Source organism: Schistocerca cancellata, chromosome 3, assembly GCF_023864275.1.
Source record: "Schistocerca cancellata isolate TAMUIC-IGC-003103 chromosome 3, iqSchCanc2.1, whole genome shotgun sequence".
NCBI lineage: Eukaryota > Metazoa > Arthropoda > Insecta > Orthoptera > Acrididae > Schistocerca > Schistocerca cancellata.
Genome location: NC_064628.1, coordinates 249,031,848 through 249,057,766, shown reverse-complemented (window position 1 = coordinate 249,057,766; position 25,919 = coordinate 249,031,848). Strand labels below are relative to the sequence as shown.

The 25,919-nt window shown below is 38.9% G+C and overlaps 1 protein-coding gene across 1 annotated transcript in view; it reads left to right on the top strand.

Annotated features, from left to right (window-relative positions):
• The window catches only part of LOC126174888 (putative lysozyme-like protein), a 159,140-nt gene that overhangs the window by 129,895 nt on the left and 3,326 nt on the right, over nucleotides 1-25,919 (top strand). Inside the window, exons 4-6 of the mRNA XM_049921311.1 lie at nucleotides 9,325-9,543; nucleotides 12,975-13,241; nucleotides 16,104-16,271. Coding sequence (XP_049777268.1) covers nucleotides 9,325-9,543; nucleotides 12,975-13,241; nucleotides 16,104-16,271 — 654 coding nt within the window. The remainder of the gene's footprint in view (nucleotides 1-9,324; nucleotides 9,544-12,974; nucleotides 13,242-16,103; nucleotides 16,272-25,919) is intronic.

The following is a 25,919-nucleotide window of genomic DNA, read 5'->3' as shown; positions in this document are numbered from 1 at the left end:
ATGGTGTGGGGAGCGATCTCCAACACTGGCCGTACACCACTGGTGATCGTCGAGGGAACACTGAATAGTGCACGGTACATCCAAACCGTCATCGAACCCATCGTTCTACCATTCCTAGACCGGCAAGGGAACTTGCTGTTCCAACAGGACAATGCACGTCCGCATGTATCCCGTGCCACCCAACGTGCTCTAGAAGGTGTAAGTCAACTACCCTGGCCAGCAAGATCTCCGGATCTGTCCCCCATGAGCATGTTTGGGACTGGATGAAGCGTCGTCTCACGCGGTCTGCACGTCCAGCACGAACGCTGGTCCAACTGAGGCGCCAGGTGGAAATGGCATGGCAAGCCGTTCCACAGGACTACATCCAGCATCTCTACGATCGTCTCCATGGGAGAATAGCAGCCTGCATTGCTGCGAAAGGTGGATATACACTGTACTAGTGCCGACATTGTGCATGCTCTGTTGCCTGTGTCTATGTGCCTGTGGTTCTGTCAGTGTGATCATGTGATGTATCTGACCCCAGGAATGTGTCAATAAAGTTTCCCCTTCCTGGGACAATGAATTCACGGTGTTCTTATTTCAATTTCCAGGAGTGTATGTACACAACAGTTAAGGTGTTGTCTCTTGGTCATTAAAAAAATGGAAAAGTGTTTCTTGGTTTAATTAATTTGCCGCCAGAGAAATCTTCCTCTACCGGTTTAAATATTCATCATAGGAAAAAATGACATTAGGGAAAAATATTTGTTTTGATGACCCCTACAACCTCCCACAGTTTGTCGGTTTAAATACTTTTCACCCCGTATAAATGACAGCTCTGCCAATGCACTCTCCGTCTATACCTTCTGTGTCACGATACTGCCGCGATCTGTATATGTGCATTTCGCTATTCCGTGCCTTTTATCACCCCGGCGTGTTTAAGGACTGTCCCACACATACGTGGCAGCAGTGAGTGGCGCCAGTTTCTGAGCTGCAGGAGGGAGAAGGAGACAGCGGTTGTGGGCGCGGTTTGGAAAGCGGGCGGCGAGCAGCGGTGTGGCCAGCGGCCTGCCAGGCAAGCGGCCAGCGCGGGAAAGCCGCGGAGAGCAGCAGGGCAGGCCGCTCGTATTTCAGGCAGCCGCGCGCTCTAGAAAGCGAGGCAACGCACACTGCGCGGACACATCGCGCGGCGCAGCTGCCGCGACAGTGCGCTCAACGGTTGGCCAGTCCCGCTGCAGCTGTTGTATTAAACGTGCTTAGAGTACAGATACTAAACGCAACGGACTAAAACTGCTCACCCACTGCAGGCATCACTTCTCGTAACACCACGTCTACTTCTGAGATAATGACCTCATTTTGGCGAAGAACAGAATCCACATACAGCCGAAGCCACCCACTGAAGATTTCATGCTGTAGAGCTAAGAAATTGATGGGAAGTTTTACCCTGCTCCAAATAGTCCCATATATTTGTTACGGGATTGAGATCAGACGATTTAGCGCGTTTGATGGAATGCTTGAACCAGGAAAGTATACCTGCAGTTCTGTGAACGCTGCTATTATCACAGCACTCTCCACAGCATGTTTATTGTTGTGTTGGCAGAAGAGCCAACACCGTGTTACTAGAGGAGGGCGAAAGGCACGCGTTTTAGCTCACGCAGGCTACGTGAGGAGGGAAGAACTATACTGACGTGAAGTCTGGAACATGATACGGACGGAATTAGTTTCATACTTAACTTTAAACCATTAATGATGAACGTCGCTCTTGACGGTACATGATTCACAATATTATCTGTTCAGAATAGTAACTGAATATGGCGCCTTGCTAGGTCGTAGCAAATGACGTAGCTGAAGGCTATACTAAACTGTCGTCTCTGCAAATGTAGTCAGTGAACCATCGCTAGCAAAGTCGGCTGTACAACTGGGGCGAGTGCTAGGGAGTCTCTCTAGACTAGACCTGCCGTGTGGCGGCGCTCGGTCTGCAATCACTGATAGTGGCGACACGCGGGTCCGACGTATACTAACGGACCGCGGCCGTTTCAGAGGCTACCACCTAGCAAGTGTGGTGTCTGGCAGTGACACCACATTTGCCATCAAGACTTATAAGAAAGGGTGACATCTGAACACGAGAATGTTGAAATAAACATACACTGTCCAGTCACATAGACATGACCACCTGTCAAAAGCCTGAATAGCCACCATTTCAAGTGCGGACCACTGCAAGACGTGCAGTGCCTCTCCAGAAGTACTAAGCAATGTTTCTTCGGATATGCATGCATCTCTGAAGGAACAGGCACTGCGGCGACTACAGCCGTTATGAAACACATGAAATGTGTTCGTAATTCCGAATATGGGCAACCATCAGCTGTATAATGGAATGATAACAGTGAAAGTTTGTGTCGGACCGAATCACAAACCCGGATTTCCCAGTATCAGCGGTCGCCTTACCATTACACTATCCGAGCACGACTTACCGCCAGAACCAAACTTCCATATGTCGTCAACCATGTGTCTACAACATGCACTCGTACATTCATTACCTATATTCCTGTACAGGAGAACATTTTAATTGAAAACTGCCTGTCCAGTGTTGGCGGATGGTTCAGATATTGCAATGCCTGTGTTATTCAGAAGTACGTCGCAGTGTTCCTTCGGTCATGCATGCACGGGTCTTGTTCTCCAACAACCTGGTAAATTTTGAACATAGAAAAGATTCAACATACATTCTATTAATTAATGTTAGTACTCATGACAGAACAGTCAATCAGACAAAAAGTCGTCCACAAGAATGGAAATAGATCCAAACGGGAGATACATTCGTACTTCCAGCGTCCATCGAAGTCAGCCTCTTTAGCTTACACGTTAAACCGCAAACAGTTTCGGTTGTAAAGAATGCAAAACCAACGGTTTAGTAGCTGCCTGAACATTTTATAACAAATTTATTTAAACATATTAATAGTGTACCTCAGTCACTGATTCCCCACCTTCTTATTCACCACCAATAGTTCCCCTTACGGCACAGTATTTTGTTTATTAGATACACATTAATCTCATGAACTAACCAGACGCTGACTCAGTTTCCCAATATTTATTTCTTGCATCGACAACTTAGCCATTATTAGCATAGATTGCCACAATAAAAACCCGAACTCCATTTCTTTCCTAGTTGTAACTGAAATGTATTAACTTCTGTTTTGATCTCCTGGCTGTGGAAACTGTCCACTCCGCTACTTACAACTTTAGATACAAACATGTTTCCATTTCACGTAGGCAGTACTCTTTGTAATTCTTATCTCTGTCTCAGACGATCAACAGCAGTAGGAAGTTATGATTGGTTCTTGTCAATTTTTTCTTGAAAACCTGTCTGACCTTCGTTGAAGCTCTGCTGCAAACGGCAAGCCTCGTCTAGAAATACTTGGTCTGTCCCTGTCTCTCGTTAGTCCATGCTGTCTGTGGATGTCTAGCGTCAAATGCTATATCGTTCACCTTCAACACTAGCTGCAGCGTTATATAGGCAGAAATGTACCGTAGGTCCTTTATGAAAGTTTACAACAAACCTTCATGAAAGCACCACTCGGCGAGGTTAAGACATTGAACACACATCCGGCATGGCGACTCTTCAAATCCCCCTCCAGTCATCCTGGTTTATGTTTTCCTTGATTTCCCTAAATGTCTTAAGGCAAATGCTAGGAAATAACATAGTTTGTGATCCGTGTCTAATAACCCCGTCGTCGACCAGACGTTTAATGCCAACCTTCCTGCATTCATAGTAGAAGTGCCAGAGAAGCTGAGGTGCAGATCTAATGCCGATGAGTCGCCCTCTGAACCACAGAATTCATAAATGAGGCATAAAGAGATCTTCATAAACGTTGCACGCGAAACAGTGGTAAACTCCGCCTTCCCATCGGAAAGTATTGTGACTACCTCTTTGTACGAGGGCTATTCTTTTTTCAAGATTTGGTCGGTCACAAAATTAAAGCCAAAGTGAAATGTATTGCGTGGAGTCTCTGGTATGCCCGTCGATCGCATCACGTCGCATTTTTCAGTTCTGAGCACACAGTGAGTATGTAAAGTTGCCTAAAACAACAGAACCTCCCGATCACTTACCATAAAGCCCGGACTTGGATCTCTCTGGTTTTAATCTCTTTTCCGACATGAAACGCTGGCTATTAGAACAGCATTTTGGCACAGACAACGAGATGCAAACCAGCGTAGGGAATTGGCGAAAAGCACGGGCATCTGCCTTCTATGACGAGGGTGTGGGAATGTTGGTACAATGCTAAGACAAATGTCTGACGGAGCGGTGACTGTGTAGAGAAGTAGCTGGAAGGTGTAGCTAAATGTTGCAAATAAAACTTTTTGATTTTTCACTGCGGTTTCCATTTCGCGACCGGTCAGACCTTACAAATAAAAAAAAGAGCCCCTACTAAAATTCGCATAATGTTCATGAATACATTAGAGGGTTGTGTCACCGTATGGTATGGTTAAGGTAGGGCAGGAGGGGGGAAAGGGGGGGGGGGGTGAGAGGCAGACAACCTACGGCAGAACATCCTACAGCAAGACGAATAACTGAAGTACCGACTCTCTGGCGGTTGCGACAACGTATCCATAGAATCGCGAGATTTTATCTACATAAAAGTTCTTTTCTTCACTTTAACTCGCCAGAAAATTAAGTCTTCAGGCTAATATTTCCCATTCTACATTGTTCAACACAGATGTTCACAGATCCAAGAGGTGTGTATACTTTATTGGCGCGTAGTCACAGACATTCCACGTCCGTATGATATAGGATTACAGTGTAAACTGTAAGCACAACTGACCAAAAACTTATCACTGAATTGTCATGTGCTATTTTGCAGTACCGCAGATTTCAGTGAGGTGCAAACGATGAAAAGTTGGTCAGCATACGAAGTGTTTGAGAAAAGTGATGAGACTGACTACACTGCGAGCGATCTGGAAATGCTGTGTTGTTATACTAGTGTAGACTGGTAGTTCGTACCATCCAGATGCTCTGCCCGAGTTTCAGGTTCGTACAGCCATCACATGATTTTTTAGAGCGCCACTAATGAAATTGTGTTTTCGTTGTGTGTTCCGAAAATGGAACATCGGAGTTTAGTGCAAAGTTATCCCATCAAGTTTTGAGTGAAACTCTGGGAATCCGCGACTGTGACCCTTGAAAAGTTGAAACAGGTCTATGGGGAACATTTCTTGGGTTGGGTGGGGTTGGGTTGGGTTGTTTGGAGGAGGAGACCAGAGAGCGAGGTCATCAGTCTCATTGGATTAGGGAAGGACGGGGGAGGAAGTCGGCCGTGCCCTTTCAGAAGAACCATGCCGGCATTTGCCTGGAGGGATTTAGGGAAATCACGGAAAACCTACCTCAGGATGGCCGGACGCGGGATTGAACCGTCGTCCTCCCGAATGCGAGGCCAGCGTGCTAGCTACTGTGGCACCTCACTCGGTGAACATTTCTTATTAAGGGCATAATTTTTCTCTTGCACAGATCATTTATGCAAGACAGAAAACACGTTGAAGATGAACCTCGCTCAGGCTGACATTTAATTTCAAGAACGGACGAGAGCGTCGAACGTGTGCCACCTCGTCGACCGAAAATATAAGAAAAAAAACGAATGAGCAAATCAAAGATCAAAACAATACAGCATCGTTTTTTCTTTTGACAGTAGGGGTATCGTGCATAATGAACTTGTTCCTACAGAACAAACTGTCGGTGAAATGTTTTACAAAGATGTCCTTGAAAGACTCAGGAAAAGGGTGAATCGAGTGAGACCAGACATTGCAGACAAGTATATGCTGCATCATGACAACGCCCCATGTCACACGGCTGTCACGGAATTTTTAACCTGAAAAGGCCTTCCTGTTGTTCCACTGAACTGCGGAACACGAGGCATTTTGTAGCCCTGAATTTAAACTCACGTCCTAACCTTACCACAACCTCGTGATGTACAATGTATCGGAGAAAACGGCGGTCAGTGATCAGCGGCATACCTATTAAACCACGACCGTTTTCTTCAGGGGGATTAAAGCTAACCTCTACAAGCAAACTCAAGACAAAAATTTCAGTTTAAACGCTAAAAAACAAACTGCATTTCTCACTATCATTCATTGGTTACCTGAAGCTACCCTCACACTGGCTACACGAACAGCAGCTTTACCAACCAATGAGCAGTCCTGATTGGTACTTAGCTGTAGATTATAAACGATACTGGCAGATTCCAAATAAAAGAAAAAGAATTTAGGGAAAAAAATAAAGGCAAATAAAAAAAATCAGTACGATAGTGAAAATGACATGGCAAAGTTTTAAAAATTTTAAAAATATATTTAAGTCTCTAGAATGAGATTTTCACTCTGCAGCGGAGTGTGCGCTGATATGAAACTTCCTGGCAGATTAAAACTGTGTGCCCGACCGAGACTCGAACTCGGGACCTTTGCCTTACGCGGGCAAGTGCGGGCAAGTTTGGAAGGTAGGAGACAAGGTACTGGTAGAAGTAAAGCTGTGAGTACCGGGCGTGAATCGTGCTTCGGTAGCTCAGTTGGTAGAGCACTTGCCCGCAAAAGGCAAAGGTCCCGAGTTCGAGTCTCGATCGGGCACACAGTTTTAATCTGCCAGGAAGTTTTATATTTAAGTCGATTAACTGAACAAAAATAACAATGAAAGTCCTTTTATTAGAGTTACAAATGAAAAGTATTCAAATATTCACTGTGATATACGAGTTTCGAACTACGAAGTTTTACAAAATAGGCCAATGCGCTAATCACTACACTACGATGCCTTAACTTGTTTAATTTATGATTCTAATAGTCCAGTATCAACGATTAATTGCAGCCTTTAAAACCTTCGGCTTCGCATAATGTCATGCGAAACTTTTCTAATGTAAACCGACTCCGTGGGTACATGACGCTGAATCGCGTGTATTGTGCAACGCTCTAGTAGCGTTTGGTTAGTGCCGCGCGCGCGCGGGTGCGTGTGCGTGTGCGTGTGTGTGTGTGTGGGGTTATCATGTGTGATGAAATGCAAAATTAATGGGCCAGATCTAGAATTCGGAATCCAAACACAACGAGAAAGAAAGCCTGACAAGATGAACTGACCGATCGTTGTGGCAGTTTGGCAACGGCGAAGGGTTCGGGCGTGATGTTGAGCGCTCCAATTGGAGGAAACCAACTAGTAATTTTAATCGGACTATAGGCATCGAAATGTCGATATCATCTCTGCTGAAAAATACGGGAACTTTTTTTTCCGAGTAATTTGGTGGTCTTTGCTCTTCTCCTACCCGTCTATTTAATTAATGAGACATAATTACCACCGTGGGCTGGGGCTTCCCATTCTACTCTTGAGAAGCTAAAGTCAGTGGGTTGGACCAGACTGGACAAGACACCAAACAAAGACACTTCTCTGATTCTAGACAATCGATAATCAGATCCCACCGGTCACTCAGGCCGTTTTCCGCGCGTTGAGCCAGAGGATTCTGGACAGCGGCCGTAGCGGCGGGCAGCCGGCGCCAGAAGCGACCTCGGCTGCTGAGCAGGAAGACGTCACGAGCTACTTTGATGCAGCCAACGATCCCGCGCTGTCGCTATATGCTGCGTGAAGAGGGGGCGGCCGGCTCCTCGCCGCAGCAATGCGAACGAAGGCGTAACGGTTTTTAATGACAGCGGTTCCCAAACTGCTTCCCACAAAACCTCAACCTTTTAAAGCACCTTTGGTCAATCATGGAAAAAATTGCGTGTCAATTATATAAACAAATAAAGCAAAAATCGATTTATACGATGCTGGAAAGTCACTATTCCATGTTTCTATGTGCAATTCAAAATAAGCAAGAATCAATCAAGGGGCTGGCTCTGAAAATTGATGAAGTGCAACATGAGTTCTGGATTCAGTAAAGCCGTGGATGTCATTTTTGAGGTTCTGTGATCAAAGAAGTTTGGGAATCGCTGATTTATGGCATAGATTGTCAAGCTGTGCACAATGTGAAGGACAGAGGAACGATCTGACGATATTTCTAGTCCCAGGTCATGGCATTTTTATTTTCCAGGCCATTCAAATTGCAGTTGCATTGCAGTCAAAAGTGGTGCTGTGCATCTCGGGCAATATTTCAGGGACGTATATCTGGAGATTTACAAGATGCAGAAACAGGGCACTTGCAGTTGCTGAGCACGATATGCCTCTAAATAACAATAAACTGTCTTCACCCTATCTCCTTCCATTTCCTAGAATAATGGACATATCTGTGTTTCACTTTCAATACGTTGCCAATGGGAAAGAAAAATGCAAGCGGTAAACCTATTTAGTTGAAATACTTCCTTGCAGTACATATGTTATATTCTGTCATGCGTTCTCAGCAGCTTAGAGAATAAGGCAATGGCATGTACATACACATGTAGTAAGATTAATCTCTTATAAATCATTTTTTCTCAACAGCAACATCCTACATCTGTTATGATTCGACCCATTAGTGAATAATTTTTGATTAAACTGTCCTACAGTTTCAAACAAAATAAAATGTTTCACAGCAAATGATCTATCAGATGCCGTTGCCCAACCAACCACATCAGTTGCACCGCAAAAATTTTCAGATTTTTAAAATGTTTCTGAAATATCTTCTATTAGACTGAAATGGTTGGTAGGTTGTTTGGGGAAGGAGACCAGACAGCGTGGTCATCGGTCTCATCGGATTAGGGAAGGATGGGGAAGGAAGTCGGCCGTGCCCTTTCAGAGGAACCATCCCGGCATTTGCCTGGAGTGATTTAGGGAAATCACGGAAAACCTAAATCAGGATGGCCAGACACGGGATTGAACCATCGTCCTCCCGAATGCGAGTCCAGTGTCTAACCATTGCGCCACCTCACTCGGTCAGACTGAAATTAGCCAGCCATTCTGTATTGACACAACTTCAAACTGGAGTTATTTGGACAAGAATGAGTGAACGTAAGGTAGCTTCCCTGCATCTCTACAGGACTGCTCTAGTGATCATAAAAAGTTGCATCAGTTTTTCCCTTAGGCTAGAACCCCATCCCACTTATTCTTTTAGCAGAACTATGAGGTAGGATTTAAATATCTGCAAAATGATTTATATTCGCTGTCATTTGATGTGAGAAATTATGCTGATATCCAGCTGCCCCATATGACCACCTTTTTTGTGAGACATTTCATCCTGTGTTATAGGGCAGTAGGGCCATCAGTTTTGACTGATATTACAGACAGTAGTAAAGACAAACTGTCTGCTAGACATCCACAATCAGGTCCTCAACAAAGGACACTGGACAGCGAGGGACAAGGGAATATCGGAACATGTGCAATTGATGAATAGAATACCAATAGCTCGTCTTTGCTTCTAGATAATCGATAGGAAAATCCAAATGATCACTCAGTACTTATTCCGAGTAATCGGTCGGCTGGTGCTGAGAGGTGGTCTGCTGGGAGGCGGCAACCGCAGTGGCGGAGGCTCCTCAGGCGATGGGGGCGGCAGGCGCATCAGCATTACATTGCCAACATACCCGCCCTTCGAGGAGGAAGAGGGCGAGGACACTGAACAACCAGGCACCGAGTCATCTGACGTCGAAGAGCTCACCTCCCCCCCGGCATAGACTACCAGTGTATACATACAGCCAGCAAAAAGATACACACCACCGACAAACAAATAAAGATTTTCATAATTTGACTACACACAAATACACAAATACACACACACACACACACACACACACACACACACACACACACACAAACACACCTCTTTCCTAACAAGGGTCTTATAGGACACAGCTGTTACAGGAGAGCACAGAATTGACCAGATTTGTTGACAGTGGCACATTTATTGAAATAATTTATTACTTTCCTTAAAATTTCTGCAAAGGCAAAAAAAATAAAAATAAAAATAAAAATAAATTGGAATTTGCTGAAAGCTTCATTCAGTATCTGAGAAGCTGCTGCACAACATACAGATGACCACAAAACAACCATATGTTGTGTCAATGTAATATAGGGGAAGTGCTCATTTATCAGAAATATGGTAAGATTATTTTTTAAATCACTTGTGGTACTTCAAAAGCGAATACAGTCATCAGTCATAAATAAAAGGTCTGTAATATGCTTATAAAGTACCATATAAGCATAAAGATATTCAAGCAACCTGCTGGACAAAAAATCAATTGTTTTAATGCGTACAACATAATTTGCGCAAAGATACACTGAGTGCTACTCCCAAAGTGTACATATTGTTGCAAATTGCAGATTGAGTCTAGATACAATACAGTTTTTTGATCATATCTACTACTGATCTACATCAAAGGAGTACACACTTGTATATTTGTATACTTTCTTGACACTAATGTGTTTGTTACACATTTTTCCTTAGTTGCACCAACTTAACAATCACTTAGAAGCACACAAGTGTGTGTTGACTTGTCTGGCAGTAAGTTTATTTTGATCCTGATGAAAAAAGTATTTTGCTCACTGCTTGAACAATATGCACAAATTTGCAAGCAATTTTTTCACAATTAAAAGGGCCATATCTGTGGAGTGTCTGGTCAGTCTCCTCTCTCCTGCACAGTTGTTAGCAGTGTATGTTCACGTAGATATTGAATTTAATTTACTGAAGCTATATTATGTCTCTTTCTACTGTGTACATTCCCATAGACTTTGAAAGAACAGTGGCAGATTCACTTGTAATCGAACTTTGTATCTACGTCAACATACATTTTTTTGTAAACTCTCAAATAATACTGTTCATACCTCACTTACATGCATGCCCTGGCACACTAGTAACTTTCAGTTTAGTACTGGGATGGATGATGAGAGGGCAAAACATCTGCAAAGAAGTAAAATATGTATAATATCATTGCTTATTATAAGAACAATGTTGAGAAAATGCCTGTCATCTTCCCAGTGCTAAACTTTCTGAGTACTTCATACACTATATTTATTGATTATAGCCCCAAATATATCTTAACAGACTAACAAAATTTTTGTATGGTACTAATTTATTTATATGAGAAATGTAAATGACAGCAGTGGATGTACATAGCAGTTGTATTTGGGTGTTATTCCTTTATGCATACATATGGCCTTTGTTTATAGAAATACAAACCTCATTAAGATTATAAGTTTCAAATAAACTCAAATACTTAGGAAATGTATTGTAAATTATTTGAAATATGTACAAATTGTTTGAATACAGGCTTATGGCTATTGTTCTGTGACATCCTGGTGTTGGTCTGTTCTCACAATCTGAATGCATCCTTACAATTTTTAACATTTTGGAAATTGCTTTCTTGCTCGTTTTTAATGGCTAACAACTGTTGAAGCTCTGCACCATTTTTAATCTCACGGTGTTGGTGTGGACTATCTGAGTACAATACTTTGAACGTATTATGTGTACAACTTGAAAACATTTTTGTTATTCTTTAGATCTCCAGAAATAACCTCCTTTCTTTTGTGAAATTGTCAGTGGTGTACTGTAGCAATGGACTAACTTTTCAGTATTTAACTCACTCATTTCTTCTATCTTTTGTTACACAGCTCTAAACATATACTGTAATAATAACAAAAGTAAAATAACCTCCATTTTATGTATTGTAACGTTGACTTGCAAGATTAAACATATAAGTAATAATCATTCTCTCAACAGAAATAAATTAAGGAAATGGTTTATCATGTATTACGTATACTAATGCACACTGCAGTTACACCAACTTCACTTCAAACAAAAACCATACAATACACAAAACTGAAATGAGAGCTCTGTTATTTGTTTGCTTCCTTTCGGCAGTGAACATATTTCTCCTCATATGACTGACAGATTCAATATCTGAATTCATCTAACAGGCATCTAATGATGGCAGTAACAGCTTGTATGTTTCCTCCCATATGATTGACAGATATGGGATTGTGTGTCTTCTAACTGCTTGCTTGATGTTGACAAGGTTTGTATGTCATCAGTCACTTTATTAACAGTTGTCTCTGGCTGCTTTGTTTTGCTTGATAAGACATCTCATTGAAAGAACTGCAGAACATTTCATGACATGTTTGGGAAACTTATCATCATATTACTGGACTAACTGTCATCTTGATTGTTTGTGCTGGTTCAGCTGATGTCACAGACAAAGCTAGAAAACAAGCCATTCAATAAACACCACATTTATTCAGCAGTTGTCAAGAGAAAGTCATCTATAAATCCTATAATGTGTGATATTGTATAAAATGTGTCAGATTTTATTATGGTTTGTTACTCTGTTTTAGAATGTTAATTGTATTTGATGACATATTATTGTGAAATAAATTTTTGATTTTTAGTATAGTTTTGAATTTTGCTAGTTTTTATGTACCTTTTCAGTTACTGAATGTGAGTTAGAAACAGTTGATGACAAATATGCCTGCAGCATCAGAAATTTGTTACTTATTATATAAATTTAGTTTCTTTTTGTGAAACATGATTTTTAGTCAACTTAAATGCTTCATTACAAAGTTTCATGTGAGAATGACACACAGGACATCTAACCTGTCCTCCTCCTCCTTGTCCTCAAATTACCTGTGAGGAATAACCTGACAGAGTACGTCTTGCCACATATAATGACTTTAAATGCTTTTTTCTCAAGTACATAAATTATTATTTCAAACAGTCCAACATTTCACTTCATGTATAAAATGTCTATAAAATCATCCTAGTCCTAGTGATATATCTGCAAATGATTCTTACTCTCTTCAGCACACATGCAAACTGAACACAATTTTATACAGACAGAATGGAATTTTTGCACACAAACAAGAAAAGTTTAGAATGCAACATTAGTCGGGAGCAATGCACAGCTTGTCATTCCACACACTCTTCTCTAGATATATACAACAGTCTTATGCTTTTGTAGTCATTTACGGTTTAGTACACACAGCTAGATGAAACAGGCATCTGTGCTATGTGCTGCGTCATATATCATGACTGAATCAAATATACAATAGGCACTTAGTGTCTGTGTACCTGGTGCCTCTACAGACGGAATTAAATCCTGAAGAGAATCAGCTGTCTGGGGCAGAATCCCAGCAGAGTGAAGTTCGTGTCCAGTATGGTGAGGACCAAGAACTGGCAGCAAGTGGAGGCAACAGTGCACCCAGTGACAATGCTGCACCTGCACCTGCAGCCGATGCAGATTCTGAGGAGGCTGACCGCAACAAACGGTTGATCAACTTTGGGTTTGGAGCTTCTGCTGGCACTGGAGGCTCAGGTGGCGGATCTGGAAACTTCCTTTTTGATATCATTCGGGTAAGTCTCAGTCTTGGTACTAATTGAGGTGAGTGTCTGTGAGACATTTTTGGCATCTTTCAAAAAATCTGACCTTGCAAAGCTACTTAGCAACAATCTTCCACCATCATTCTAACTCCTGCAAACAGAAATACTGTAAATGACCATTTTGTTATATGGTTAATCCCCTCTCCCTCTCTCCCACTCTCTCTCTCTCTCTCTCTCTCTCTCTCTCTCTCTCTCTCTCTCTCTCCCTCCCTCCCTCCCTCCCTCCCTCTCTCCCTCCCTCTCTCTCTCTCTCTCTCTCTCTCTCTCTTTCTCTCTCTCTCTCTCACACACACACACACACACACACACACACCATTGTTACATATACCTTGCTATGTCTGAATGTTTGAAATAATGCAGTAATTTCTGTCTGAATACACAAATTACAGATTAATCAGTCAGCCTCTGGTAGCAGGGTTAACACATGATGATTACTGTTGGAGCTACAAAGCTGGCCAAAAGACCTGAAAAGCTGGAGAATATATGAAGGCTGAAGTATTTTACAGTATACCCAGTGGAAGTTAAATGATACATTAAAATCAGTTATAGAATCAAAAATTTATGTTCAGCTATTAATGAAATAAATACACTCTAAGGTTTATTAAGACATTTAGAGTAATCCACTAACAAATTAAAAGAGCCATTATAAAAATGTATTCTTGATGGATATTAGTATCATTGTCTTCAAAAATATTTGTTGTTTATACTGACATTCTCTAAACATGAGATATGTATGGATTAAAAGAGCTAGGAAGGTCAGTGAGTGATGCATCACAGAGATATTGTACAGCTAGTCTTGGAGCAGTGTGAAATGTAATTGTAAATAAATGAAGATAATATAAAACAGACCAATCACAGGGATTTTACAGGGCTGCATTACTGCAGAGCTAAGCAAACCAGAACATAGGAAAAGCATACAGGCTGTGAACAGAATTCAGGTGACAGGCATTTGCCCCTGTATCAAATATCTGACAATTATCACCATGAATGAGTGTTGTATTCAGTCTTCCACTTAACATTAAATAGCATGATTTCATAATAATGTCTGACAGAAGGATTCACTGACCCTCACAAAACATTATCAGCTGAGTTACCAAACAGGAGGAATATAGCCTTTCTATCTTCAATATTTGTAGCTTTTTCAACAGCAGAAATTGACAGTAGATATATAAAGAGGAGGAAAAAGAAAATTGTGGTCTTTGGTTTGCAAGGTAAAAAGAACCACTTGAACGCACTTTGGAAAAAAAGTTAGAAGTCAACAGTGTCAAAAAATATGTGTGTGTGTGTGTTTTGGGGATGGGGTTGTGGGGGCGGGGTGGGGAGGTGGGGGGGGGGATAACCCAACTGAGGGAAAAAGAAATTAAATCACTGCTGTAGTGGTGTGCACATAAGAAAGTGAGTGGAGCATGTTGGGGGAGGGGGAATTCCCAGTGGCAAGGAGTAGTGTACATGAAGCTCCAGCCAATGTCATCATTCGGTTGCCAAAGTCAGTAGCGTGTGCTTTGGGGTTCATGTAGTACATCTAGTGTTCGTATTTGTGTTATTTTAGGGATGGTGAGAGTAATTAGCTTAATTAGTGTCATGGGTGGCATAGACCAAACATGGCAAATTTTATCTTAATAAGTGACAATGTGTGTTTTCTGAGCATATAATAATTTTATGGAGAGTAAGAAGCAGAACAGGTGGTCTGGCATGTCACCCACTTGAGCATTGCCAGTTACCAGGGTAGGGAACAGCTAGGGCATGTGACATGGAATGGAGACAGAGAACACGCTGGTGATGCCACAAAGTATTTTCTATCCCTTTTGTGCAGAATGCATCACTTAGCTCCCTTTATACATTCACACCATTGTAATGCATTGCAGAGTAGAAACAGATAGTGGCATATGAAGGAATGATATGAGACAGAGAAATGAAGAAGCAGTAAATTGACAACACTACTAAAAGGAAAAGGAAAATGACATTTTTTTATTTTCATAAACAATATAAGTCAAAAATCAAAAGGCTTCACAGTCAGAGAAATTAAGTTTGTAAATAAAATGAGAGATGGAAATAAAGCCACATTTTATGCAGATCTCTTGAGGATGTTTTTGCAATCTGGACTTGGAATAAAATAGTATTTTCCTCTTCTAACAGCGTAATTTATTTCTTATTTTTTATTAGATTAGAAAATTTAATTGAAGTTCAACTTCATGCTTAAAACGCTTCTGTCGAAACTTTAAAAGAATTTTAACATGTGCAGTTGTATGCCAGGTCATCAATTTTTTTGTGTTATGCAGATGAAGAATGTACAGGTTTTTAAACAGATGCATGCAGCTACACAAATGACAGTCTCCACCACTAGAGACTGAACATAGATAGGGTGATAAAATGATTAAATTAAGAACTTTAGGAATAAGATTTATGTGTTATAAACCTACTTTGACGATTACAATGTGACACTGCACTATATATTTGTCAAATAAGAGGTGAATGAAAAATATAATTAATAAACTGGATTGGAATATGTAAGTTGAAAACATATAACAAATTTATCTCTTCACATGACATTATAATTTTGGGTAATTAACATTTAATTTATTTCACATTCTCAGCTAGCTGGAAAACATGAAAGAGGAATATCCTTAAAAAAATTAGAAGTTGCTTAACAATTACTAAGACGTAGGAAAATATTAAGTATAAATTAGTTACACAGAGAGAAAGACCAGAAACTTAAGCAGTTGCAAGAAAAATCAATAAACAGACAACTGATAGAGATCAGAAAATTCACTGTTTTTATACATATTATATCTCTGTTTGATGAGGCTCACCAGACTGTGTTGCTAACTGATGTAGAGGACCGCCGACCGTGCAGCGCGTGCAGCAGGCACGGTATACCGTGTTGTGGCTGGTACTGAAAGCCTAGGGCTGGGTGTTGCTACTGGGACGAAAACCACCACCAGCTCCCGCACCAATCAGACGACTGTCACTAGCCTCACCACCAACAATGCTACTCCCCGTGCGGTAATGACCAAACCACAACCATGATTGACACCATAGTGGCATACATTCAAGGAGTGGGGCTCTGTACATGTGCTTTAGTTGACAGGCAATATGCAGATTTTAATACTACCACACAACTGGTTCATATTGGTGTCATCAGACCACAATATCTACCAGTGGTTAGGTTTTATTATGACACTAGAATTTTTGTGAACAAATTTAATCCCAAAAAATAACTTAAAGTGGAACAATAACATTCACTATTTTCTGGAATTGTCTCCGACTTACACAACTTTTAGTTTTCTCTTCTCAGATCCGACTGTAGTTTTTATAATTTGAAGGGCTCAATAAAGCTATCTCAAAAGTTACTCAATTTTGGTGCAGTCTTTTCCTGACTGTTATCTTTGAGTAACTTATTCTATTACAGTCTATTAACTACACTGTTTGCTCTGCTCTTTCCTAGTATTTGATACTGTTTTTCACACTATTTATAATTTTCACATACAATTTATCATGTTTATTTGATAACAGTAGCCTTGTAACAGAGTTCCACTACTTTGTAAGTCACATGGAGTTGTAGAACTTGATGCTGCTTCTTATAAAGCCATACCTTTCCCATTAGTCTGTCCTGATCCAATTCTGTATTATTTTCTTGCACTGGCACTATTCCATTTCCATTTACCAATGTTCTGTACTGGCCAATTTTAGATTCTGTAACTATGACTGGATCATACTGCAAAATCCACATATTAAGTTGATTTGTTAACAACATCAGGAGTTCAGTAAATAGAATGATGTTCCACATTTCCCATAAGGAAATTACTATTTATACACTTACACTCATGAATCCAAAATATGTTGAAAGATGTGACTGACAACTATAATAACATATTATTTAAAACATTTTGGAGATTCCTGCTCTGTGATTTATAATTTGATCTCAGATCTTACATCAGTGGGTGATTTATGGCACAAGACCATAAACATTTAGTGTCAGTGTAAGATTACAACTGATTCTCCTGTATCAGCTGCCTGCTTAATGTGCACAGTATCTAGTATTCTTGCACATTAGCTACTCTGATTTTCACAAACTTGCATGACCTTCACAAAAAGTATGCACTCACTAACAACATAGTTCATCAAGAGGCATGAAAATTAAAAAGAAATTGAAAAGTTATGGCTGCAGACTACATTACAGACAGATTAAAAGTTGTCATGATCAAATGCAGAGATTTTAATGGAGCTGAGATTAAAAATTATGAAAGCAACTATCATACTACAAGACCTGAAAGTTTAACTGTTTGAAATGTGGGAGGGAGACATAAGTGGCAAATAAATGAAGTAATCATAATTTCAGTTTCTAAAAGACATCCATAAGTAAATGTTTCTTTTTACTGCTTCCACCCTTTTCTCGAAAATTAATATCTGTGATTCTGTCATGTATTATTTGCTTCTCTTATACCATACTTTACTAACTTCTCTGCTAGCATCAAACTCTCTTCAAAGGCATGCAGTTAAATTTGTGACCAGTCACTGACTGACAGACATGAAAACTTTTATCAGACAAAGGAATACAAGATTTTTAAAACTATTTCTCTGTCAGCATCCACACGTTTATTGGTCTGCTACCATCTGATAAGTAGAAGTTTGTATACCTTCTTTTGGCACACTTTCAAGATAGACTCAGATGATTTTTTCCAATTTTAAAATATTTTAGGCAAGAGATAAGAGAGATCAAAGATATGCAGTCAGTATCCCCATACTCCATTTCTCAATGAAACGTGGAACAGTAATCATAAATATAGTACCATGTATGAACCCCATTTCCACAAGCAATGAACACCAGCTTGCAAAGTATGACTGTAGGTACGAATTGTAAACAACTCCGCTTCACAGTACCCATTTATTTTCTGAATTCATTTTCTTGTGGTTCTTTTGAACCAGAATTCTGTTTAGTTTGTTCTCTGTTTTGTAACACCCAGCAGTTTTGTATAACTTAATTTATATACTTGTTAGCTTTTCATATAAGGAACTGATAGATAAAACAGCTCAACGATCATGAACATCATTTTAGAGCTACTACTGTTGGCTTGTTTATGATACCTGCATTTGACAGGCACTGTCATTTTATATGTATGTAATGTAGTTTGTAGTTAATAAGAAGACAGAGAGCTCAAACCACCTTCTAGCTAAATATTTTTATTGTCATATGGGTATTTTTAGTAGAAATTTTACAGAAATCCTATATACTGTTATTTATCTATTTCTTATTAAATTATTTTTCAAACTGTGCTAGCAAACTCACAACTGGTCATTTTAGAAATATGCTCAACATTTTACTGTAATTGATAATAACAGATTGAAATTATGTGCCAGAAGTGTTGTGTGTTATATACCTGTTGAATACTATTATCAAGAATTGAAACATTTTTACAAAACCCAGGCAGTTTCCTACATTCAGCTTGCAGATTTGCTTACCACCAGTTGTGGAAATTTTCATAAGAAGTTCACAAACATAACTTGCCTATTATACTGAAATTTCCAGTAATAAATTCATTTCTAAAGTACAATTAATTAAATTGTTCTTTCTTGCATATTGTGTGCACAATAAGACAAAAACTTATATTTTACAAAATAAAAGAAAATAACATTTTTTATAGTTGTCATTTTCACAGTACTCAATTAATTACAACACTTGTGTCACATGTTCTTAAAATGGCAGAAAATTAAACATTTTATTAACAATTAAGTTTCAGAATATTTTCAGTATTAAAAGAATATTTCTTCTTTGCATGTGACTTCATTTTATATTTTTTAAGCATGATATTTTCTGTTTTCTATGGTCATCCTCCATACTAATGTTTCTTTCTGGCAATGGTTACACTGTGGGTTAAACAGAAACTCATTTCAGAATAATTTCTTCGATTCTGCTTATGACCGCAAAGTTAACTCTCTTAATTGCTAAACTCTAGTCATGACATTCTTGCCTGCACCCATGAGTGACCATATAGGCAGCAGCATGCCTTAACAACATACAAGAACTTGACCATGGAACTACTGACAAAACTAATGACTCAACTGATGACTCCCTTCCACAATGGACTAAAAGATGTTCAATTATAAGGTATTAATGTTGATTCTTCTCATAAAAATAGCTTGTGCCACAGATGATGATGATGTTGTTGTGTGTCTTCAGAGGAGACCTCTGCCTTGTCCAAGTACAGGTAGTTGTTGAAAATGAGGTAAGAACTTGTTCAGGTTTTTATGTAATGGTTACCAATTCTGTACAACAACCAGCTTGTGATGAATGAGGTAAGAACTTGTTCAGGTTTTTATGTAATGGTTACCAATTCTGTATAACAACCAGCTTGTGATGAATGATTCTTTTACTGTTCCATATAAAGTTCTATATCACCATCATAGAACAACAAATGGGGGTCATATAGGCCAAATCAGCTCAGTAAACAGAAAGTGAAATTGAATTAAAGGGACCCATGAAAGAAGAACAAAGGATTAAGAGTACAAGAATTAATTGGTAGGCCCAATAAAAATGCAGGATTAATACTAGAGTGTGCAGGTGTGACAGAATAATGGATAAATAAGTAACATGAGTAATACTAGCAGAGAGAACAGACTAAATAAGATCAAGTTATGAAGTGTCACTAAAACATCTGAACCATTCTGAAGGAAACTTTGCTTCTCATAATGTAGTCATGTCCTACTACACGGTATAGGGAAGTTCAGGCAAGCCTTTTGCCCTGTCACTCAATAATTTTTCACATAGCTTCTACAAGATTTAACTACCAAGATGAGAGATCTAACACATATTTCTCTCTTTCATAAAATATGTAAAAGCAGACAGCTAAGAAGCATACATAGTACTGAAGCTCATTGCAAATTTCAAGACTCAGAATTTACGTGATGTTCATACATTACAATTTGATAACAGACTCTTAACTACAATGATAATTAAGACATGGTCACTAAAGAATGTTGCTTTCAGGCACACATTAAATTCCCATCATCGTTCTGTTACATGTTTATTCCTTTTCACTCTTTACTCATCATCATTTAGCTCTATTCTTTCCCTCAAAGCATCTTTATTGTTATGTGAAACAATCTTCTGCCAAAACATATACTTTCATGTTCATTCACAATATTTCTACTGAAAGGTGACTATGTATTTCTTTGTACATTCATGTCCTTGTGTCTTTTTCCCTTCCCCTTCTTTTGTTTAAGTCCTTTAAAAAATAATAAAAAATCTAGTCACCCTTTTCAATGTTTCTCATAGTCTGAAAGTAACTGGTGAGTGTATTTATTTACAATGCAGAAACCATTTAACATCCTCATTTATTACAATGTTTGCAGTGAAATTAGTGTCCAGACATACACAAAAAATTATTTTTCCTGTGTAAATATCCATATGCATTAAACACAAGGTTAACTAGAAAAGCACACATTCCTTGAAAGCAAGAACATAATGTTATGGTAAGATATTTAGAGCTGTTTTATTTGTAAACAAAGAAAACCTAGTAAGCTATAATTGTATTGCATAGTCAAAATTACCATTATCATTGCCAGTAAATGGTTAATATATTATACAGAAGCAGTTTGTATTAGTTGTTTCACTCCATTAACACACTATTTGATAGACCAAATATCTGATGCTGTAGTGAAACTTGACAATGTTGTTAACTACACATAAAGTACACTCTTGCAAATGAAGAAGTGGTCATAAACATATCACAACTAAAATCATAAACTCTGTCACAAAGACTATTTGCAGCAGCAACAGGTTAAGATTGAACAACTATTTTTCCTACTGGTAGCAGAAACTGTTGGGTTGTAATAGTGCAGCTATTACGATATATTCAAACAAATTCAAATTTTTCACAAAGTTCTATCTCCCTCTAAAATGAAAATCATTAGTAGTTTAAAAGAGTGTAGTTCGGCCATTTCATTATTAGGTTTTTGAACTGATGGAACTTTCTAGAAAGAAAAAAAGGGTTAAAAATGGATAAAAGAGAATACTTTTATTAAATAAGATATCAACAAGTCATAGGTTCTGTGATATGCCTATGTCAGAGCATACTTGTTATTTTCAGAATACAAAAGCCTATAGATTACTGAAGTATACAAAATATGAAACAGACATGCAGTTCACATAGCTGCAAAAGTCATCATGACACTAATGAACTTCAAATGGGAGTTCAAGGAATCATGACCAGAAACTGATAATGTCATCCATTTAGTACACTGGCTGACTAAAAAGTGAAGCATGCAGGAGGGAGAAGGAAATGAAATGAATCTACACAGGTTGAAAGGGTATGTGATGTTATTTCACTGATTACAATACTGAATCAGATTTACAAAGACCTTGGCAGTCAATATGATGCTGCAACCTCTTTGCCTGAAAGCATGCATTGATTCAATTGGGATGAAAGTCATGAGACCATTGAATCTTCTCCTGAGACAAGTTGTGCTAGGTACACCATATGTTGACCAGCACTGTCCTGTTGAAAAATAGCATCATGATACCATTGCATGAGAGGTAACACATAAGGATGCCTGTTACATACCATTGTGCCCTCAGAGTTCCCTCAATCACACTACCAAACCACGACCTGAAGCCATACCCAATGGTTCCCTACAACATGATGCAAGTAGTTGCATTGCTGTGCCTCTCCAAAACATTGGAAGAATGGGACCTCTCTGCAGGTCACTGCAGTAGTCACCAAAGATTGTCATTTGGGGTAGTGCAGAACTATGATTCACTGCTGAACACAACACAATTTCATTCATCAGCAGTCCGTGCTTCCTGGTCACAGCTCCACTCCAAGTTTAGCCATTTGTGTTATGGTGTTAACAGCAGCCTACACATGGGACAGTAATTCCCTGGTCTGGCTGCTATTAGTCTCTGACCACTGCTGAAAGGTGACACAGAATATTGCAGGAAGTCCATTATTTGTTCTCAAATGGAAGGCACAGACATGAAGGGAGCTATGACATGCTTGGTGCACAATATGTTGATCTTCCCTTCTAGTGGTCAGAGGTGGTCAACCAGAAACTTGAGAATGAGTATGCCTGCCTTCACATTTCCATGCAATCCAACATCGAGCCACTGTCACATCCGAGTGCATAACAAATCTGGATATTACACAGTTCAACCAGTCGAGCAAATAGAGAACAACACTCTGTGTCCTTTACACTGATCATTCAATATATGATATTGTTTTCACTCTTATATACCCGACAAAGCCTGATAACAATACTAAACACAAACAACACTAATGCATTTCTGGTGGCCATTCTATCTGTCGTGGAGTATTACAACTCTAATCATTTACACACCTGATGACATTGTGTAAGTATACAAAGTTACAATTACTGTTGACCATTTCTTCTGAGTGCTTCACTTTTTTTGCCAGGCAGTGCATATTTTGGTAATTAATATCCAGGAAGATAGTAACACATTAAACCACTCTCTTTATCTGCTTACTTATTTTTGGATAGTGTCTTTTCTTATCTATAAAAGGAACTGGAAGCAACAAAATGTTGCCTAAAAAAAGAAAAGAAAAAGAAAAAGAAAGAATAAGATATACTGACCCAACCAGGAAATAAGTAATTTTCCAATAGATCGAATTAATGAAAATTTTTAGTTATCCATTCCTCTAGAGTAATCAAATGAACTTCCTGAAACTGTGTAACTTTAATTTTACCTTCTTTTAACAGTGTACGTAACTCTTTATATAACAAAAAAGAAACAACTGTATAAGCCTCAAAAAATTATTTAAATTTTGTGTTGTCCAAAGAATCACAAACATTGATAGATTATAAGGAAAATATGATATTCTGGAACTAATGACAGATGAGATGTGCAAATCCACTGAAGAAACAAACAAAGTAAAGATGTCTGGAAAGGGTAGTGTTTTGGCACAAATGATTAAAGATGGAAGAAAAGTAATGCAAGAAGAACTAGCAACATTATTTACAGGCTGTACATGGAGGAAGTTCCCAAAACCAGAAAGAAGGCAGAGAAGATGTAAGAAACTGTAGACCAATCTTAGACACTTCTGCAGTTATAAGAAACCCACCAAAACTATTAAACACTGCAGAGGAAAATTAAATCATAGAAAAGAACAAGCAGGCTTTAGAGCCTAATGAGGCACAATGCATCATTTTCAAGTAATGACAAAATTATGGCATGAAACAATGAGTAAAAATTACTAATTTGCCTTGGCTTCTTAGATTTTGAGGAAACCTTTGGAGCTATTTTCAATGAAGTCTGTAATAATAACACTTAAGAAATAAGGTACTAATTCAACCTATGTTAGTGTACTGAAAAAAAGATGTATCATTGGATAGCTTCCATTAGACCTAATCAAGATAGTGGGAAATTTAGAAATGACTGATGCTTGGTGATTTCATTTTACTAAAAATATCCTCAGAACATTAAAGGAAATTACAGCTCTCAAAAAGGATAATGAAAGATAAATAAGTGTTAATGGAAGATATCTGAACCATTTTAGTTCTGATGATGACATTGCACTAACACAGATAAACTTCAACAGCTAATGCATGAAGTTAAAGGAGAATATCTGAAAGCAACTGAATTGTACAAACTAGCAACAAAGCCATACAGCCAGTTGAAAAGTTTTTGTTACTACTGGATGGACAGAAGAATAAATAAACAAAAGAGTAAAAATATCCTGTAGTGATTTTGGTTAGCTAAATAGTTTTGAAAATAAAGCCTCCAGTCTATCTGAAATGGAAAATTACAGTCAGAGTGTATCGTAAGTGTTGTGACTCGCCAATCATTCAAAGCGCCGCCGCGTAATTACGCACATCCTCTACGTGCAGCGCTGTCTGCCAGCCATGCAGCAGCTGCACCACCTAAGCGGTCAGCCGAGCAGCGGCCGCTAGACTGGGACTCAGTGCTCATTCGAATGCTAACGTGTACACATGTCTTGCTTGTCAACTTACTCTGTGACTTATATGTGTTGTGTCGTTCTGATATATATATGTTAAACTTGATGTTATAACAATAAGTTTTGATTAATGGCAGTGAGGCACAGAATATTAATGCAAAAACAGAGGGGCCACCCGGTTGTTAATGGTGAACTGCATGCTGAAATGGAATGTGGACAAGAGAATAGATGGTAGATAGACCAAGGAAGTTTTCTCCTGGTTTCTTAGAGATAAGAAAAGGCCAAGTAGATATTTTAATGGAAGGTGAGAAGATGCCACTAGAAAACATGCAGGAGCAACATGGCTGTGTACTGCTGAAGATCATAATGGATGGAGAAGTCTAGATAAGGCCTTTACTCATCTGTGGATGTTGAATGGCTGCTGAAGATCTTGATCATGATGATACGTAATTCTGTGTTCTTAACAGCAACAGCTAACATTCTTTATCTACCAATCTTTCAAAAATTTCTCTTATATTACTCTACATTTTTTGCTAAACTAGTTTTTACTGCAACTATGTGCACATCTTATGTCTTTCTTTTGACATCAGTTTTCAGGTTGGTTTAATGCAGCCAACAATGGCTCCCTCCCCTGTCCCAACCTCTTCATATCAGAGTAACACCTGCACCAGTCATCCTCAATCACATGTTGGATATATTCCAAGCTCTATCTTACCATACAACTTTTGCCCTCCATGACTCCCTCTATAGCCATGTAAGTTATGCCCTGATGTCTTAACACATTATCTTCTCATCCTGTTCCTGCTTCTAGCTCACACTCACAAATTTAAACCAAGCAGTTAGCAAAGAAAAAGACATGCAAAGTGTGTTACAACATTTAAGTATGAGTAAGAAGCAAAAGCGAGATAATACTAAACAAGCCTTAATTGATAATGACTGTATATGAGAATTACTTTCCACCATGACATTCAGAAATACAAATATATAAAAGAGACTGAGAATTTTTAACACAAGGACATGCTTTATTTTCACACTGACAAATATTTAAAATAAGTTGATGTGCATCATTTGCAGCAGGATGCACTCTGTTACTGGTTGCATAAACAATGACATTCTTTGAAGCATGTGAATTTAATTGGAGACTTTGTGACATGTTTGTATGGGGTGTCTACATGATTGTGCACTTTGATGAGAATGTACTTAATTTGGAAAAGGAGTGGTAGATTAAAAGCAAGTGATGTGTCCATGCTGTTACTTGTGTTCATGTGCCAAATATCGATCAGCCACAGGTAAAATACATACCTCTTCTACTACTTCATGCAAGCAAATTTCATTTGTGTAGTTGGCTACTGTGTATAAGTGTTATAGCCTTTGTGGGTGTATTGATGAGAGGTGGAGCTACTCGTGGACTTAAACATGATGAAAAAGATATATTCTGTATAACCTTTTACAGTTCACAGCATTCTCTTCTGTAGAGAAAGAATTCTAATGTGCAATAAACAAAGGTGTCCTAGGTTCCTCAAATAGTTTCCAAATCCACCACAGTCCTACAAGGCACACATTTCATATGTTTGGGCTCAAAATAGATATTATATTATCGCAAATCAAAACAAGTTGCATTATTTACCAATACCCAAAGTGTAGTTGTTATGAAGAGACAATAGGAAAACAGAATAGTTGAGGGAAAGATGAGAGCTTACAAAACTCTCAATGTGTCAACACCAATAGTATTACATTTCAG